The sequence below is a fragment of the Somniosus microcephalus genome, chromosome 21, assembly GCF_052327205.1.
Source record: "Somniosus microcephalus isolate GS21.2 chromosome 21, FLI_Smic_1.0, whole genome shotgun sequence".
Classification (NCBI taxonomy): Eukaryota; Metazoa; Chordata; class Chondrichthyes; order Squaliformes; family Somniosidae; genus Somniosus; species Somniosus microcephalus.
In genome coordinates, this window is record NC_141007.1 from 68,261,733 (window position 1) to 68,281,890 (window position 20,158).

General features: G+C 49.6%; 1 protein-coding gene across 1 annotated transcript in view; it reads left to right on the top strand.

The window, feature by feature from the left end:
* Window positions 1–20,158, top strand: part of gnav1 (guanine nucleotide binding protein (G protein) alpha v1) — a 147,008-nt gene that overhangs the window by 108,163 nt on the left and 18,687 nt on the right. The window contains exon 6 of the mRNA XM_085963850.1: window positions 8,541–8,670. Coding sequence (XP_085819976.1) covers window positions 8,541–8,670 — 130 coding nt within the window. The remainder of the gene's footprint in view (window positions 1–8,540; window positions 8,671–20,158) is intronic.

Here is a 20,158-nt window from a genome sequence, read left to right on the forward strand (position 1 = left end):
AGGCGTGGTAGGGAGTAACGCGAACTGCAGTAACATACTTAGTAGCAGTACCTCAATTCATTCATTAATTATCAATCTCTTATTTGACATTAATACTGGGCTCGACATTCAAATACGAGACATTGTTTGGTTAGTCTCCTGTGTCTTTGTCTACATTGCAGCCCTCAGTCACTAACACACTCGAGCAAAATGCAAATGACAGTCTCCTGTGATCAGTAATTAATATACGAGATTAAAAGTTCACTCCAGGATTAGGAGAGTTTATTTTTAACACTACATTAGGATTGCTCATTTCCTTTCAAGAATTAATTTTTCATTTTCTAGATCACTGCACCTAACAATGTAATTTATATCAATGATGATCTCCGTTTATTTTATGTAGTCTGAGACAGCTTCGTTTTTAACCGTGATTTTCTTTGGAAAAATAATTCATTCTGGGGATGTGGGCGTCGCTGGCGAGGCTGGCATTTATTGACCGTCCCCTAATTGCCCTTGAGAAGGTGGTGGTGCGCCGCTGCCTTGAACCGCTGCAGTCCCGTGTGGTGAAGTTGCTCCCACAGCGCTGTTAGAAAGAAAGAACGAACTTGCGTTTATTTAGTGCCCTCTGATTTTTTTTTTTGGCCCGCGCGGCCCATTCAAAAATCCGCGCATGCGTTGTTTTTGCATTTGGAAGCCAACTCACCGGCTGCACGGTACCTCTGGAGTGGTGTGCGGCCACGCAGCTTAACGGGAATGTTGCTTTCACGACCTCAGGACGTCCCAAAGCACTTTACAGCCAATGATGAACATTTGAAGTGTGGTCACTGTTGCAGCGTAGGAAATGCGGCAGCCCAACTTGTGCACAGCAAACTCCCATAAAAAGTAGCGTGATTATGACCAGATAATCTGTTTTTAATGATGTTGGTTGAGGGATAAATATTGGCCCAGGACACCAGGGAGAACTCCGCCCCCCCCCCCCCCCCCCCCTCCTCTTCGCAATAGTGCCATGGGATCTTTTACATCCACCTGAGAGGGCAGATGGAGCCTCGGTTTAACGTCTCATCCGAAAGACGGCACCTCCGACAGTGCGGCACTCCCTCAGCACTGCACTGAAGTGTCAGCCTAGATTATTTTGTGCTCAAGTCTCTGGAGTGGGACTTGAACCCACAGCCTTCTGACTCCGGCGAGAGAGAGAGAATGCTACCCATTGAGTTAGGTACAGAGTTCCTTCATTGTCACTGGATCAAAAACCAGAGACCATGTCAACTTTTAAGAATAGATTAGATAAGTGATTGAAGGAAAAGATGGATAAAGAGATGGGAGGCACGTGGGATTCGGACGATTGCTGGTCTGGAGGGTAAGCACCAACGTGGGCTGATTGGGCCGACTGGCGTCTCTCCACAATTGCACTTTCTACATAAAAACAGAAAATGCTTGAAACGTGCATCATCTGGTCATCATCTGGAGAGAACAGTTAACGTTTCAGGCCCTCAGGACATTCACCACAACTGGAAAAGTGAAAGATGGACAAGATGATGGTTGTTTGATGCACTAGAGAGGGTACAGAGGAGATTTACGAGGATGTTGCCAGGACTGGAGAATTTTAGCTATGAGGAAAGATTGGATAGGCTGGGGTTGTTTTCTTTGGAACAGAGGAGGCTGAGGGGAGATTTAACTGAGGTGTGTAAAGTTATGAGGGGAGTGGATAGGAAGGACCCATTTCCCTTAGCGGAGAGGTCAATAACCAGGGGGGGCATAGATTAAAGTAATTGGTAGAAGGATTAGAGGGGAGTTGAGGAGAACATTTTTCACCCAGAGGGTGGTGGGGGTCCGGGACTCACTGCCTGAAAGGGTGGTAGAGGCAGAAACCCTCATCACATTTAAAAAGTACTTGGATATGCACTTGAAGTGCCGTAACCCACAGGGCTACGGACCAAGAGCTGGAAAGTGGGATGAGGCTGGATGACTCTTTTTCGGCCGGCACAGACACGATGGGCCGAATGGCCTCCTTCTGTGCCGTAAATTTCTGAGTCTATGATTGTCCATCTCCTGGTTTTCTGCTCGGCTGGTACCTGACCATTTCACCGATTCTTCCTCTCTCGGGTATTTTCCCCCCCCATCTGCTCCCCTTTGTTCTGATTCCATTACAATGCTCCATCATCTTTCTGACTTTCCTTCAGTTCTGATGACGGGGTAGGAACCCCAGACCGGTTTACTTATCTGTTCTCTTCCCAGACACTCAATGAATGGCTGGCTGTGTTTTTACAGCATTTTCAGTGTCCCCTTTACCTCAGTTCCTGAACCAATGTTTCTTTTCGTCGCAGATTGTTTGTACATTAGTGTCGATCCCAATTTTATCGGGTGCTGCTCGATTGCAGGAGGGGAAAGGAATCCTCTTAGCTTTTAATTACGAAGGCAATTGTGTGACACCAACCGAATCACTTTAATACATAGCAGGAAATTATATTCATTTTTTTCCCTCCTCTCTCATAACCCTAACACTAATGAGCCTGATAAGGATATCGCTTATCGCAGTTTTCCTTTGTGCTCATTTACACGTGAATTTAAAATGGAGATTTCCCCAGGGTGCCTGCAGTGAATTGCAATGGCCTGGTTTTCTGTGCTGTCCCTCGGCAGTATTGTCGGGTGTTTAACTATCTATTTATTTGTTGGAATTGTTTCAGGACATGTTGGAATGTAGATGGTTCTGGTAGCAACTAGAAATACCCATGAAAGTTTCTAGATGTCGTGGGGGAAATACTGATTATAGCCCCGAATTATGTTACGTGCCTTCAGCTGCCTAGGTCCTAAGCCCTGGAATTCCCTCCATAAACCTCTCTACTTCGGACCGACCTCCTTGGCCAAGCTTTTGGTCGCCTGCCCTCATATTTCCTTCTGTGGCTCGCTGTCAGATTTTGTCTGAGAACGTTCCTGTGAAGCTCCTATCGGGTGTTTTACTATGTTAATGGCGCTATATAAATGCAAGTTGTTTTTGCTGTTACTCCATGGAATTGAGCAATATGGTCTATTAACTGATGGATTAAGTCTAGGTCAAGGAGTAGCATATGTGATGTGACAGACACCTCAACCAATGAGGCTGATTGGATCAGTTATCAGTGATGCTTGTTGCTCGTATGACACATGTGACATATTCGCTGACTCATAGGGCTGGGTGTGAGTTAGGTACATCTCCTTCCGGTCCCCTCCTCCCGCCGCGGTAGTTTCATGGCCGTTAGCCACCCTCTATGAACTCCTCCAAGAGGCCATTCTTGGCGAGTGAGCCAAGATAGTGAATGTGGCAGGCTGTTCGAAGCGGCGCCGAGCCCCAATCCAAAGACTCCCTTTCCAACAGGTACCACTGGACAATGAGCAGCAGCAGGAACCCTGGGTGCTCGATGACCGACATTGGCTCCCGTTCCGGCAACGCCTCGATGTTCAAAAAAATTCTCATCCTTGTTTTCAAATCCCTCCATGGCCTCGCCCCCCTCCCCATCTCTGTAACCTCCTCCAGCCCTACAACCTCTCCGAGATCTCTGCGCTCCTCTAGTTCTGGCCCCTTGCGCCTCCCCGATTTTCAGTGCTCCACCATTGGTGGCCGTGCCTTCAGCTGTCTGGGCCCTAAGCTCTGGAATTCCCTCCCCTAAACCTCTCCACTCCTCTCTCTTCCTTTTTTAAGTCGCTCCTTAAAACCTACCTCTTTGACCAAGCTTTTGGTCACCTGTCCTAATGTCTCCTCCTTTGGCTCTGTGTCACTTTCTGTCCGATAACGCTCCCAAGAAGCTCCTTGGGACGCTTTACAACGTTAAAGATGCTATATAAATACAAGTTGTTGTTGTAATTCTCCCCTCTGTGGCGCAGTAGTGTTGAGGTTAATTGTAGCACTAATGCCGTCACCCCAGCATTGAGTGACTGGGAACAGACCTCCCAGATCTGTGCTGTTCACTGAACCGTTAAGACAACTTGCCTGTGCTTATTTGCTAGAATTCGGGAGAGGTTTAAGTATGGAGCTGGACGTAAGGTGGGGCATATCTTTGGAAGGGCAAAATAAAGATGAGCGTTTTACGTTGAGTTGTAGTGAACATTCAGTCGGCACATCTTAAACCTGTCCGACCGCCCATGAATCTGGGACTTAGAACCAGATTATTTGGCAGTTTTACGGTGCCACTCACTTATCAGATCGCAAGGTACTTTACAGTAGGAAGCGGGAGGAACGTGCAGAAAACTGGCAAGTTTAATTGGGGTGCTACTGATGCACGGTTGTAGAGAGAGATTTTTAAAGAAAGACTTGCATTAATGTAGCAATTTTCATGAGCTCAGGATGTCCCAAAGCGCTTTACAGCCAATGAAGTACTTTTTGAAGTGTAGCCACTGTTGTAATGTAGGAAACGTAGCAGCCAATTTGCGCACAGCAAGTTCCCACAAACAGCAATGTGATAATGACCAGATAATCTGTTTTAGTGATGACAATTGAAAAATAAATATTGGCCAGGACACTGGGGATATCGCCTCTGCTCTTTTTTGAAATAGTGCCATGGGATCTTTTAAAAAGAAAGAAAGACTTGCATTTCTATAGCGCCTTTCACGACCACCGGACATCCCAAAGCGCTTTACAGCCAATTAAGTACTTTTTGAGGTGCAGTCACTGTTGTAATGTAGGAAACGCGGCAGCCAATTTGTGCACAGCAAGCTCCCACAAACAGCAATGTGATAGTGACCAGATAATCTGTTTTTTAGTAATGTGAATCGAGGGATAAATACTGGCCAGGATACAGGGGAGAACTCCCCTGCTCTTCTTCGAAATAGTGGCCGTGGGATCTTTTACGTCCACCTGAGAGGGCAGACGGGGCCTCGGTTTAATGTCTCATCTGAAAGACGGCACCTCCGACAGTGCAGCACTCCCTCAGCACTGCACTGTGGTTCATCAGCTTGATTTTGTGCTCAAGCCTCTGGAGTGGGACTCGAACCTTCTGATTCAGAGGCGAGGGTGCTACCCACTGAGCCACAGCTGACACTAGAAAGGACTTTTTGAAAGACACAGAGAGGAGCAACCCGGCTTAGGGGGGTCAAGTTCACAGAGCAGAGGTGTGGAGGCTGAAGGTTCGGACTCTGGTGGAGTTTAGAACCAGAACAAAAAAAAATGGAACAAAAAGCAAATACTGTCTTCTGGAAATCTGAAACCAAAAGCAGCAAGCTCTCAGCAGGTCAGGCGGACAGCTGTGGAGAGAACGGAGGAGACGTATAGGGTGAGGACCAATGTTCGCTTTAATTTATTTTGGGTGCGCGGCCCCTTTAACAGGCTCATATTTCCGCGCATGCGCGGTTGTTCTATTCAAAAGCCGGTGAACCGGCTGCGCGGGAGCTCCAGACGGCTGAGCAGCCACGCAGCTTAAAGGGAACATTGGTGTGGATCCTCTCGGAATTGAAAGATATTACAGATGAACAGGATTTTAAAAGGGAACAGAACAACAACAACAATTATTTATGTATCGCCTTTAACATAGCAAAACGTTCCAAGGCGCTGCACAGGAGTATTTTAAGGCAAAAAAATTTGACACCGAGCCACATAAGAAGAAATTAGGGCAGGTGACCAAAAGCTTGGTCAGAGGTAGATTTTAAGGAGCATCTTAAAGGAGGAAAGCGAGGCGGAGAGGTTAATGTTGGCATGTGTCAAAATGAGACATGACACCCAGGGAATGAAGCACTTCAGGTATCGCACGCACACACACACCTGTAAATTGTTTAATGGAAGATGGTTAAACGCCAGAAGCAATATTGACAGGACGCAATCGGGAGCCATAATGAGAGAAATCCGAAGACGCGTACGAGACGGCGAATGTGAATAGCTAAAGGGCTGGGGGGATAGGGAAGTAAAATGGGAAGCATGAAAATCTGGCAAAGTGCAGCCCCCAGTGACCCAGGAGCCTAGGAGAAGAAACGAGCAAGTCGACACCAAGGGTTAAGACCACCTCGCCAGTATTCCGATGTTATAATAAAACACTGCGCCTAGTTCGAGCTGCTCAGTGAAGCAACAGAGAGAAAAATTAAAACTTTTTTTTCTGTATTACCTTAATGTTCCAGTTATCTGTGTTGAGTTTATTAATGACACTGGTGCCTCCCTGAATGTTTAGCAGATATATATGTACAATAATGACTTCCATCATTCACACAAAGGAAATGATAATGGGGCCTCAGTGTAATTTTCCAGTCAGTGACTCCTGCCACAGACGTGCTTGTTAATGCAGCCTCCGACAGTAGAACTCGAGCATAATGGGTGCGACCTCATTTACTGTGGTGAGTGCACGCGAGCTTCCCTGTTCCTTTCAGGGAATAGATGCAAAAAGGCAGAGGGGGGGAAAAGGAATACATGCCCTAAAACAACAGAAAATGTGCAGCAGGTCCATCCGCGCATGAGAGAGAGAGCACAGACTGGTTAACGTTCATGGTGGGACCTTTCACCAGCATGGTTAGGATGGAGAAGGGGGTCTTCTGAGGTGCTGACAAAATACGAATGGGAGGGAATGTGTGAGACAGGAGCAACAACTCGCATCTACATCATGTAGTAAAACATCCCAAGGCGCTTCACAAGAGTGTTACCAGACAGAGTTGACACCGAGACAAAGGAGGAGACATTAGGGCATAAAAAGAGAAAATGCTGAAAATACTCAGCAGGTCAGGGCAGCATCTGTGGAGAGAGAAGCAAGAGTTAACGTTTCAGGTCGATGACCCTGTGGTAAACCACTGTTTGTATTCCACTGTGTACATGCCTGGACATGCCTCGGCTGACTCCTCCCACAAGTCCTAGTATAAAGGTGACTGCTCCCCAGCCCTTTGTATTTCTGGACCGGTCGACCACTCGAGGCAGACCTTCATTCTTTTGTTAATAAAAGCCTTTAGTTACTCTCTTAACTCTCAGTCTTTTATGAGTAATTGATAGCGCATCAGACCCTTCGTCAGAACATTAGGACAGGTGACCGACAGCTTGTTCAAAGAGGTGGGTTTGAAGGAGCTTCTTAAAGGAGGAGAGGGGTTTAGGGGAGGGAATTCCAGAGCTTGGGGCCGAGACAGCTGAAGGCACGGCCGCCAATGGTGGAGCGAAGGAAATCAGAGATGGACAAGAGGCCAGATAGGGTTGCCAAAACTTGCCAACCCTCGGAGTCTCCAGGAATTAAAGATTAATCTCCAATACGCTGCTGTGAGCAACCCAGGTGGAAAATCACAGGGGTATTTTAAAACTTTCTTAACACACTCTCTTATATTTTAGTTATAAAAATATCGGACGTGGGAAAACAAATCTCAAAGTTCCAGAATCCGTTGACATTCTGAGATTTGCACGGTGGCATAGTGGTTAACACTGTTGCCTCACAGCACCAGGGACCCGGGTTCAAATCCGGCCTCGGGTGACTGTCTGTGTGGAGTTTGCACATTCTCCCTGTGTTTGCGTGGGTTTTCTCCGGGTGCTCCGGTTTCCTCCCACAGTCCAAAGATGTGCGGGTTAGGTTGATTGGCCATGATAAAAATTGACCCTTAGTGTTAGGGGGGATTAAATACGTGGGGTTACAGGGGTTACGGGGATAGGGCTTGGGTGGGATGGCTGTCGGTGTAGGGACCGGGTGCTAGGGTTTGGATGATCAGCCATGATCTCGTTGAATGGCGGAGCAGGCTCGAAGGGCCGAATGGCCTACTCCTGCTCCTATCTTCTATGTTTCTATGCTGACTGATCTTGAGTGCTTGTGGGTAGACCAAAAAGGCGCCAATTAGCTTTCTACTTATAAAAGCAGTTTAATCCAGCTGTCGGGTAAATTGGGGCGGGAGAGGGCAAGGAAGAAGATGGGCAGTGTCTCTGCGTGTTCGAGACTGTCCTTGGCTGGAATTTTCCCCTTTGCCCAAACAGTAAAATCAAAAAGAGCACTACTATATCCGGCATTTGGGCGAAGCCGCGGTAAGCTTCCTGTTTCACCACTGCTCCGTGTCCTCGTCCCTTCCCCACCTCTCTAACCTCCTCCAGCCCTACAACCTCCCGAGATTGGGTTGCCAACTCTGGTTGGACATGTTCCTGGAGGCTTCCATCACATGACCAGCTGCTGCTAACCGCCGCGCCCCCGTAATCCCGCCATTGGTCGCCCGACATCTCCACCCTTGCAATGCACCACCTTCCCAGCCAATTGGAAAGCAAACAGATTCTACGTCATCTGATTGGATGATTCTTCACTGTCCGTCAAACAGCCTTGTGGCCCGTGCCTGATACTTCCACAACTAATTAAACAGAAGTGTTCAAAGATTTTTTTTACAAAGAGAAACAATTTGTGATTGCCCCCAATGGTTTGTTTCTCCGGGTGTTGTTTGCAGCGGTGTCCCGGAGATTAATCGCCAACTCCTGGAGACTCCAGGGCAGTCCTGGAGGGCTGGCAGCCCCTGCGAGCAGCGCTGGCATGGGAAGGTCCTTTTCCCCTTTCCTTTTCCTCTCTGACTAAAGGAGCCCAGTGCAGGCGGTTCACTGGGGTGGGGGCAAAGCTCACCCAAAAGTCGCCGAGGTGACAACCATTTATTCTTGTGGATTTCAGGCTGTACGATGTCGGGGGCCAGAGGACAGAGCGGCGGAAGTGGATTGGCTGCTTTGAAGATGTGCGCGCGGTGTTGTTCGTGGCCGCGTTGAGTGGGTACGACATGACCCTGTTGGAGGAACCGTCCATGGTAAGCGGGTCATCGCCAGCAACCTGGCCGCGGTCTAGAGGGGAGACGTTCTCCAGGGGATGGTTGGGTATTGTTGTCACAGGATTGATAGACTGCACCCCTTTTCTGAAGAGGAAGAGAGAAATGTATCTATCATTTACCTGTAGGGAGCAAAGAGCTGTATATAAGCGTTTAGTGGATCCATGCTCACGTTGAGAGAGCTGGATTTGCACCACATGAATAACTGGAGAAAGCTCGGTACTTGGAATACTGGGTGGGATGTCGGTGCCTGTCTGTCTCTCTCTCTCTCTCTCTGCCTCTGTCTCTGTCTGTCTCTGTCTCTCTCTCTCTGTCGGTCTCTCTCTCTCTGTCGGTCTCTCTCTCTCTGTCGGTCTCTCTCGCTCTGTCGGTCTCTCTCGCTCTGTCGGTCTCTCTCGCTCTGTCGGTCTCTCTCGCTCTGTCGGTCTCTCTCGCTCTGTCGGTCTCTCTCGCTCTGTCGGTCTCTCTCGCTCTGTCGGTCTCTCTCGCTCTGTCGGTCTCTCTCTCTCTGTCGGTCTCTCTCTCTCTCTGTCGGTCTCTCTCTCTCTCTCTGTCGGTCTCTCTCTGTCGGTCTCTCTCTCTCTCTCTCTGTCGGTCTCTCTCTCTGTCGGTCTCTCTCTCTCTGTCGGTCTCTCTCTCTCTCTGTCGGTCTCTCTCTCTCTCTGTCGGTCTCTCTCTCTCTGTCGGTCTCTCTCTCTCTGTCGGTCTCTCTCTCTCTCTCTGTCGGTCTCTCTCTCTCTCTCTCTCTCTCTGTCGGTCTCTCTCTCTCTGTCGGTCTCTCTCTCTCTGTCGGTCTCTCTCTCTCTGTCGGTCTCTCTCTGTCGGTCTTCTCTGTCGGTCTCTCTCTCTCTCTCTCTGTCGGTCTCTCTCTCTCTCTCTCTCTCTCTGTCGGTCTCTCTCTGTCGGTCTCTCTCTCTCTCTGTCGGTCTCTCTCTCTCTCTGTCGGTCTCTCTCTCTCTCTGTCGGTCTCTCTCTCTCTGTCGGTCTCTCTCTCTCTGTCGGTCTCTCTCTCTCTGTCGGTCTCTCTCTCTCTCTGTCGGTCTCTCTCTCTCTCTGTCGGTCTCTCTCTCTCTGTCGGTCTCTCTCTCTCTCTCTCTGTCGGTCTCTCTCTCTCTCTCTCTCTCTCTGTCGGTCTCTCTCTGTCGGTCTCTCTCTCTCTCTCTCTCTGTTGGTCTCTCTCTCTGTCGGTCTCTCTCCTCTCTCGGTCTCTCTCTCCTCTCTCTCGGTCTCTCTCTCCTCTCTCTCGGTCTCTCTCTCTCCTCTCTCTCGGTCTCTCTCTCCTCTCTCTCTCTGTCTGTGTGTCTCGGTCAGTCTCGCTTGCTCTCTCGCCCTCCCTCTCTCATCTGTCCCTCTCTCATCTGTCCCTCTCTCGCCCTCTCTGTCTGTCCCCCTCTCGCCCCCCCCTCGCTCTGTCTGTCCGGCCCCCCCTCGCTCTGTCTGTCCGTCCCCCCCCTCGCTCTGTCTGTCCGTCCCCCCCTCGCTCTGTCTGTCCGTCCCCCCCTCGCTCTGTCTGTCCGTCCCCCCCTCGCTCTGTCTGTCCGTCCCCCCCTCGCTCTGTCTGTCCGGCCCCCCCCTCGCTCTGTCTGTCCGGCCCCCCCCTCGCTCTGTCTGTCCGGCCCCCCCCCCCTCGCTCTGTCTGTCCGTCCCCCCCCTCGCTCTGTCTGTCCGTCCCCCCCCTCGCTCTGTCTGTCCGTCCCCCCCCTCGCTCTGTCTGTCCGTCCCCCCCCTCGCTCTGTCTGTCCGTCCCCCCCCTCGCTCTGTCTGTCCGTCCCCCCCCTCGCTCTGTCTCTCTCTATACTGTCTCATTGCTGTTTGTGGGAGCTTGCTGTGCGCAAATTGGCTGCTGCGTTTCCTGCATTACAACAGTGACTACACTTCAAAAAGTACTTCATTGGCTGTAAATGCTTTGGGACATTGTGAAAGGCGCTATAGAAATGCAAGTCTTTCTTTCAACAGAACTCAATGAGAGCTCTGCAGAATTTTCACACTTGCATTTCCCAGGAACTCAAACACATTCTCGTTCACTGAGGGGTTACTGGTTCTCCATTGACTTCAGGGTTTAATGAAGAAAGATGATTGATCCATCGTCGGTTAAAATTGAGTGATGCTTATGGTGTGAAGACAACAGGAGGAAATTATGGAAATAATTGTTTGTTTGGACTGGGGACTGGATTTTCTAATCACTGTATTCAGGAGCAATCGCCATTTCCCGGGACTCAGACTGAGCAACGACATCCGTCACTCGACTGAATGGTACGAGTCTGTCAGCTGAGCCCAGCGGAACCGAGGCCCGGACTTGTTCCTGTAACGTTTAGACATTGGACACTCCGACAAATTAACAACCTGCCTGCGCATCAGTGAGAGGGTACTGAGTCCCACGCGGACCAGCAAGATCCCAGATCAGTCCCTCATCTGTGCTGAGTCTGCAGCCCTCGGCCCAGGCTGAAGGTAGTAGAGCCTCTTGATTCCCCCCCCAGTGTGCAGGGCTAAATGAGTGAACAGATTGCAAAAATCTCCCACGCTGCCGCTATACAAATTACACCGTATTTACAGCGCAGAGACAGGCCATTCAGCCCAACTGGCCCGTGTCGGTGTTTATGCTCCACGCGAGCCTCCTCACACCCATGTTCATCTCACCCCATCAGCATCTCCTTCGATTCCTTTCTCCCTCCCTTACTTACCTATCTTCCCCTTAAATGAATCTATACTATTCGCTTCAACCACTCCCTGTGGTAGCGAGTTCCACATTCTCACCACTCTCTGGGTAAAGAAGTTTCTCCTGAATTCCCTACTGGATTTATTGGTGACTATCTTATATTTATGGTCCCTCGTTTTGGACTTCCCCCACAGGCGAAAACGTCTTCTCTACTTCTACAATATCAAACCCCTTCATAAGAGAGATGCTGTACCAGCAACCATGGATTGTTCAAGGGGGTAACGATCAACTGATCTCTCTGTCCCCCCCCAATGGCTCACTGGACAGGACAGTCCATAGAAACAAGGCCCACCTCATACTGTTAGACCTCAGAGCAACGCTGACTGCATCCGTGGGAATGGGCAAAAGCAAATAAATCAACGTTTCGGCAATTTAGAAAATTGTCTCTCTCTCTCGCCCTCCCTCTCTCTCGCTCGCCCTCCCTCGCCGCCTCGCCCTCCCTCGCCGCCTCGCCCTCCCTCGCCGCCTCTCCGTCCCTCGCCGCCTCTCGTCTGTCTGTCTCAATCTGTGTGTAGGTTGGGTGAGGACAGAACAGCTGTGATGCTTCCTGTGTCCAAACAACTACCAATGTGCACAGTCCTGGCGCACGTGAAAGATGTCCATGTGGGTGTGGGAGCGGGCAGTGCCCCATGACGTGGAACCGTTCCCGACGCGGAACCGTTCCCCAGCCAAGCATCAGCACCTTCAGGGGCGGCGGGTGGGCGGAGAGGAGCGGTAAACTGGAAAATAAAATAATGAGGCAAAAAAAGCGAGGCAGGTTGAAGGACAGCACCAATCCTGCGCGTAGCAATGAGCGATCAATGCAGACAGTCTGACGGTGAAGCGAGAGCTGTGAGGAGTGACAGCCCCAGTAAACTGGTGCCCACCAGTGTGACAAATCCATTCAAAGGAAATTATGAGCCATCCATAATTATATATCACAAGCCTGACAGGAGAATTGAACAGAGATCCTTTGTCTGACTAAGAACTGAGGCACTTGATGTGAGCCATGACCTGGGAGGAAGGCTGCGGATGGCTGGGGGTGGGGTGATCTGAACTGTCCCAACCTCCAGCCATACTGACAGCAGACAGTAAAAGCTTCCCCCCAACCCCCCCCAAACCCCGGGGCTCTGCCGAGTGTGGGAGTCAGCTGTACGCACAGGCCCCACACTCAATCGCTGATCTGTACCAATCCCAGCTGGGCTTTTATTGGACTGCTACAATAGGTCTTGGTGCCTCTCAGCTCGGGAAGGGGAAATTCATCAGCCAATGGGGTTGGGCCTGCTCCGAGTTGCTCTACCCAGTGTCCCCGGCTAGACGGTGGAGACATCCGGAGAGAACAGGATTGGCCGCAGCTGAGATACCCCCCCCCCCCCCCCACCCCACCATGGTCGAATAGCCTGGATGCTTAGGAGGGCTAACAGTGCCCATGGAATTTTACCCCACCATGAATCAATAGCTGCAGGGGAGGAGGGGGAGAAGATGGCGGGGGAGGGAGGGAGGGTGGTGCCGTGGGCTGCGAGTGTTTTGTTGAGATCTCCAATGAGGGCAGTGAGGTTGCAGCTTACAGGGCCGGGTTCAGGACCGATATCGGGGAGATGTTCCTTTACACACGGGGTGACCAACAGCTGGAGTGTGTTCCCGGGAAGAATGGTTGAGACCAGGACGCTGGGGCTCCAGAAACTGCTGAGATCGAGTGGGCCGAAGGGTCTCGGCCCAATATTTATCCCTCAACCAACATCACTGCAATTAGGTGATCTGGTCGTTACCGCATTGCTGTTTGTGGGAGCTTGCTGTGCGCAAATTGGCTGCTGCGTTTCCTACATTACAACAGTGACGACACTTCAAAAAGTACTTCATTGGCTGTAAAGCGCTTTGGGACATTGTGAAAGGCGCTATAGAAATGCAAGTCTTTCAACAGAACTCAATGAGAGCTCTGCAGAATTTTCACACTTGCATTTCCCAGGAACTCAAACACATTCTCGTTCACTGAGGGGTTACTGGTTCTCCATTGACTTCAGGGTTTAATGAAGAAAGATGATTAATCCATCGTCGGTTAAAATTGAGTGATGCTTATGGTGTGAAGACAACAGGAGGAAATTATGGAAATGATTGTTTGTTTGGACTGGGGACTGGATTTTCTAATCGCTGTATTCAGGAGCAATCGCCATCTCCTGGGACTCAGACTGAGCAACGACATCCGTCACTCGACTGAATGGTACGAGTCTGTCAGCTGAGCCCAGCGGAACCGAGGCCCGGACTTGTTCCTGTAACGTTTAGACATTGGACACTCCGACAAATTAACAACCTGCCTGCGCATCAGTGAGAGGGTACTGAGTCCCACACGGACCAGCAAGATCCCAGATCAGTCCCTCGTCTGTGCTGAGTCTGCAGCCCTCGGCCCAGGGTGGAGGTAGTAGAGCCTCTTGATTCCCCCCCCAGTGTGCAGGGCTAAATGAGTGAACAGATTGCAAAAATCTCCGATGCTGCCGCTATACAAATTACATAGGGGGGAAACTTCGGTTGCATTGCGCCTCCCGTTAGTAAAGCGACTAGCGCCCGGGCGCGGCACTGCCAACGCCTCCCGTGAAATTCAGCGGGAGGTTAGCGGTGGCGGTAGCCGTTAGCGCCCCGGCCGTGATCTTCAGCAGCACCCCCTGACTTACCGCCGGACGCTATGTCCGACTAGGTCAGGGGGGCTTACCAACGGCTGGGGCGGTGCTATATAAAGGCAAGGTGCCGGGCAGCCATTTTTGTTGCTGGCCGCCTTGCCAGCACCTGCCCGCTTTGCCGTCCCAGGCTCTTTCTCGAGTGCCGGGCTCTTTTGCTGGCACTCTGATCCCCGGTCGCCCAGCTGGGCCCCGGGTCGCGCTGCGCAAGGCCCCTCCCCTTTAAGAAGGGGAGGAAGGACCGCAGTACCTGGTGTTGCGGCACATAGCGCCGCGATATTCCCTCGCCCGTGTCGGTGTTTATGCTCCACACGAGCCTCCTCACACCCTACTTCATCTCACCCCATCAGCATCTCCTTCGATTCCTTTCTCCCTCCCTTACTTACCTGTCTTCCCCTTAAATGAATTTATACTATTCGCCTCAACCACTCCCTGTGGTGGCGAATTCCACATTCTCACCACTCTCTGGGTAAAGAAGTTTCTCCTGAATTTCCTACTGGATTTATTAGTAACTATCTTATATTTATGGTCCCTCGTCTTGGACTCACACCCCCCCCCCCCCCCCACAGGCGAAAACATCTTCTCTACTTCTACAATATCAAACCCCTTCATAAGAGAGATGCTGTACCAGCAACCATGGATTGTTCAAGGGGGTAACGATCAACTGATCTCTCTGGTCCCCCCCCCCCAATGGCTCACTGGACAGGGCAGTCCATAGAAACAAGGCCCACCTCATACTGTTAGACCCCAGAGCAACGCCGACTGCATCCGCGGGAATGGGCAAAAGCAAATAAATCAACGTTTCAGCAATTTGGAAAATAAATAGGGCACCCTAGGTGGGGGTTAAAAAGTAGGAAATTTGGCAGATCCCTCAATCATAGAATCTTACATCACCGAAGGAGGCCATTCAGCCCTTCACGCCTGTGCCGGCTCTTTGAAAGAGCTGTCCATTAGTCCCACACCCCAGCCTTCTCCCCATAACCCTGCAAATTAGTCCTCTTCAAGTACATGTCCAATTGCCTTTTGGAAGTTCCCATGGAATCTGATTCCACCACCCTTTCAGGTAGCGTGTTCCAGATCGCAACAACCCTCTGCGTGAAAACATTCCTCCTTGTTTTCCCTCTAGTTCTTTTGCCAATTATTTTAAATCTATGACCTCTGGTTACCGACCCACTTGCCAGAAGAAACAGTTTCTCCCTATTTTCTCTATCAAACCCCCATCTAATTTTGAATAACTCTATTGGGTCTCCCCTGAACCTTCTCTGCTCGAAGGAGAACAATCCCAGCTTCTCCAATCTCTCCACATAACTGAACTCCCTCAGCCCTGGTAAACCTGCTTTGCACCCTCTCCAAGGCCTTGACATCCTTCCTAAAGTGTGGTGCCCAGAATTGCACACAGTACTCCAGCTGGGGCCTAACCAGGTTGTCTAACAGTATACTGTATTAGGGTTCCCAACTCTGGTTGGATGTATTCCTGGAGGTTTAATCACATGACCCCCCCTCTGCCTTCAACTACTTCACCCGGTCAAACAGCCTTTTTTCCCCCATCTCCAATATTTTTATAACCAACAAACAAAAGTCTTCAAAGATAATGGAAAAACACACTTTTTTTGAATGCTTCTATGATTTCCCCCCCCCCCCCCCCCGGGCAACCCTGGAGGATTGGCAACCCTCACAGTATATGTAATGATTTGCTTCAAGTTGAACAAATATCCTGACGTAATAAAACTCACTACGCACTTGGTTCAAGTATAAAGCAAGGCTTTAATCAACTTGTTTCAAAACATGGAGGTCTAGTTATCTTTCACTAGTTCCTGTTTACAAAATGTCCTGGGCAAGCTGGGCCCACGCCCGAGTATTTATACTCCTTGGACGGCGCCACCAGCTGGCTGTCCAGTGTTATTTCATGAGTCTTTCTTCATGGATCATAAGATTCGTAACATATCCCGAGCTTAATCCTTGGGGTTAATTTACCTGAAGGCGCTGTGCTGCTGTTGAACTTTCAGTTAATAACTATGGGGAAGATATAATGGAGCTCAATCACTTGTTATGTACGTGGTTTGTAATGCAGAGTGAGGTGACATCTAAAATGATACATGAACTGGTTGTATTTAATCGTGTGTGCGTGGCCGTGAGAGAGACCTTTGTTCTGCCAACTGAATCAGCACTAACTGTGCCGTAATAGGAGCGAAACCTCTAAACTGTAGTTAAATGGGGTGAAGGGCACATTAGCCATTATATGAATGCCTGAGTCAGCTGATGAGGTAAAGGTAACTGGTGGGTGTGGTCGAAGTTTGGGTCATAGGCTGATGCAATGGTTACGTTTTTAAAAGGGATTCAATAATAACTTTTTATTTAAAAAAAAAGCCCAAATGTGATTGACAGAGAATAGGGCCACCATTATTGCCAGGGTCTTTAAAAAGTTAGTTAACTCGCACCAAGTCCCGTTCACCCAGCGCCCCTGTGCTCGCTGACCTACATTGGCTCCCAGTCCAGCAACGGCTCAATTTTAAAATTCTCATCCTTGTTTTCAAATCCCTCCATGGCCCTCGCCCCTCCCTATCTCTGTAATCTCCTTCAGCCCTACAACCCTCCGAGATATCTGCGCTCCTCTAATTCTGGCCTCTTGCCCATCCCCGATTTTAATCGCTCCACTATTGGCGGCCGTGCCTTCCACTGCCGAGGCCCAAAGCTCTGGGACTCCCTCCCTCAACCTCTCCCCCCCTCTCTACCTCTCCCTCCTTTTAAGACGTTCCTTAAAACCTGCCTCTTTGACCCAGCTTTTGGTCACCTGTCCTAATATCTCCTTATGTGGCTCGGTGTCAAATTTTGTTTGATAATCGCTCCTGGGAAGCACCTTTGGGATGTTTTACTACATTAAAGGTGCTGTGTTGTTGTAAATTGAGGGCGAATTCGAGGATCTAATAAACTGTGGGACCTTTGAAAAGCAGTGTTAGTTGTGCGATCCATCAATGCTGATTTACTTGGTTGCTTTCCCTTCAAACCCCTTCCTTGCTAAAATTCAGTTGCAGACATGGTTTAAAGCTCTGAAGGCCTGAGCTACAAGACTAGCTTCTCTTCCATCTCGTTTTCTCTCATTTTCTTCAAGGTGTTGACTGCATCGGGCTGCTCTTGCTCTCGCGCGCTGTCTTGCTCCGGTGCTTGCGCTTTCACTCTTGCTCTCTCGCCATGAACCAGGCTTCAAACCCCTTCATGACCCTTCCCTGCACTCGCTCTGCCGCAATTCATCTGCCGACCCCCCAAACACGCCATCCCTTTGGCCCTGGCCTTTTCTGTGCATTCCTTCCTTAAAAACTCTACAGCACTCTCTCATTTGAATATCGTCTCAAGCCCATCCATTTGGCTGAACCTTTGGTCTCCCTCCAACCGTCTCCCTCACTCGACCCATTATCCTTGCATCTCTCGTGAAGTGTCTTTATGATAAGCCTGCCTATAGTGACACCCCAAATCACTGCTGTAAGTGACTGGGATTGATGTTACGCACATCATCTCTATCATGTAACTATCCTCCGCTCACTCTATGCTGGAGAGATAATCCTGCTGTAATCGGGAGTCTCTGTTTGCTGTAGTTTCGGCCATGAGTTCGGAGACTTGAGTTTTCTGCAGAGACTCTGCTTTAGTTTGAGGATATTAAGACCACAAGTCCCTCCCCGCCTCCAACTCATTGGCTGACGGTCAATATTCACTCCGTTATGTTAAAGGGCCTTTACAAAATACAAGTTGTTGATGATGCAGCTGATCCCTCGTTCCACTTGCTGTTGGGAGACATCGCAGACCACTTGGTCTTCCTTCACATTGAGGGTATTCGTCTGCTTGAAATTAGTGGCGTAATGAGGAACAGTTGACTGGGACAGGAGAGACTTAAAGGGACAGGGTACGATGGGGGCAACTTGAAAGGCACCCGTCTTGAGCACAGTAGGAGGGATACATCTGGGACCACAGGCTTCGCTGAGGTTCAGAGTTTTCAGGGCCTGGCAGGGGGGGAAGACTCGATGTCCATCATTGTCTGCTAGTCAAGAGGCATTCGTTGGAGGGAGCATAACTTGGAACAGGAGGAGGTCATTCAGCCCCTCGAGCCTGTTCTGCCTTTGATTTAGATCATGGCTGATCTGTATCTTAACTCCACCCACCCGCCTTGGTTCCATCACCCTTAATACCCTTGCCTAACAAACATCTTTTCAATCTCCGTTTTTAAATTTTCAAATGACCCCCAGCCTTCACAACTTTCTTGGGGAGAGAGTTCCAGATTTCCACTACCCTTTGTGTGAAGAAGTGCTTCCTGACATCACCCCTGAATGGGCCTAGCTCTAGTTTTAAGGTTATGCCCTTTTGTTCTGGACTCCTCCACCAGAGGAAATAGTTTCTCGCTCTCGCTCTCGCTCTCTCTCTCTCCTATCAATTCCTTTAATCATAAAGGGGAAGAGTTAGAACAGCAAGAGCATCAAAAACATCTGCTTCCACTGGGAGCTGATAATTGTGCGGTCCGAGTGAAGGAACGTTGGAAGAGAGGATTCACAGATTTCCGAGCTGAGTTTTAGCAGGGGTCCAGAAGGACTGCAGTTGACACCGCTCAATAACGTTACGTTACACTGCACTCTGCGTGGGTTTATGACAGTTCTGAGCAGGGATTTAGAGTCACTCAGCTGTCAGTTTAAGGTGTCCCGTGTCCGGTTGCCAGCCTTGTTATCTCGTTAGTGCCAGATAACCTGAAAGCAGCTCATTTTGCTTCTGCTATCTTGTGTTTTGTCAGTATTGAGCCATTGATTGGATCTGTTAGCTTATCCCACATATCGAAGAGACAGTGCTGTGAATATAAAGCGCTCTCGGATTGGGATTGAATCCAAATTTAATAACACAATTTTAAGGAATAAAAAAACATAGGTCTTGACTTTGGAATCGGGGGTAGCTCAGATGTTTCATTGCTGCTCCCCTTGCCCTGTGCCAATTATTCTACCCTCCACCACCAGCTGCCTTCTATAAAAAAGAAAGACTTGCATTTATACAGTGTCTTTCATGGCCTTAGGATGTCCCAAAGCATTTTACAGGCAATTAAGTACTTTTGAAGTGTAGTCACTGTTGTAATGTAGGAAACGCGGCAGCCAATTTGCGCACAGCAAGCTCCCACAAATAGCAATGTGATTATGATCTGTTTTACTGGTCTTGGTTGAGAGAGAAATGTTGGCCAGGACACGGGGAAGAACTCCCCTGCTCTTCTTCAAAAAGTGACATGGGATCTTTTACGGCCACCTGAGACAGCAGACGGGACTTTGGTTTCATGTCTCATCTGAAAGTCGGCACCTCCGACAGTGCAGCACTCCCTCAGTACTGCACTGGAGTGTCGGCATTGATTTTGTGCTCAAGTCTTTGGAGAGGGACTTGGACCCACGACGATCTGACTCCGACGAGTGTGCTACCCACTGAGCTGCGGCTGACACGTACCTTACCCAAGTGCTAGCGTGTTGACCGGCTTTGTGATGATATGGGGAACGACAACCAACTCCAATATCATCCTTGTTTCACTCTCTCTCACTCTCACTTACACTAGAACAAACCTGATGATGAGATACTCTCGGCTTCACCTCCTGGAAGCAGTGTATCTCGTTTTAGAAATCGGCTAATGGGAAATATGTTTCTCAATTAACTCATAACCTGGTGAATGAACTGGGTCGGTGTACAGCTAGCACATTAGACATGTTGCAAAGATTCATTTGCTGAACTTGTAGAGCATTTGGAAGCAAAAATATTAGCTTGTGGCATGCAGCGTGTTGGGGGTTAGTGCGAGTTGCTGCTTCAGTGTGTGCTGATGGCTACCCGGTAGGGGCATGATTGGTGGACCCGGTTTTCTACGGGACAAATGACCAACGTTGGGCAATGTTGCCCTTGTGAGATGCCGGCTGCTGCTGCCCACCAGGTGAGAGGAAGGGAATCTGTAGATGGCTCGCCTTCAGCAAGCAAGCAGTCCAAAGCAACATCACCTGAGGTGTCAAGGGAAGGGTCATTGGAAGGGTCACGGCCTTTTTCCTCTCGCCTGAGGCCTCAAGATAAGGGTCACTGTTGGGGTCGCCAACCCTCCCGGATTGCCCTG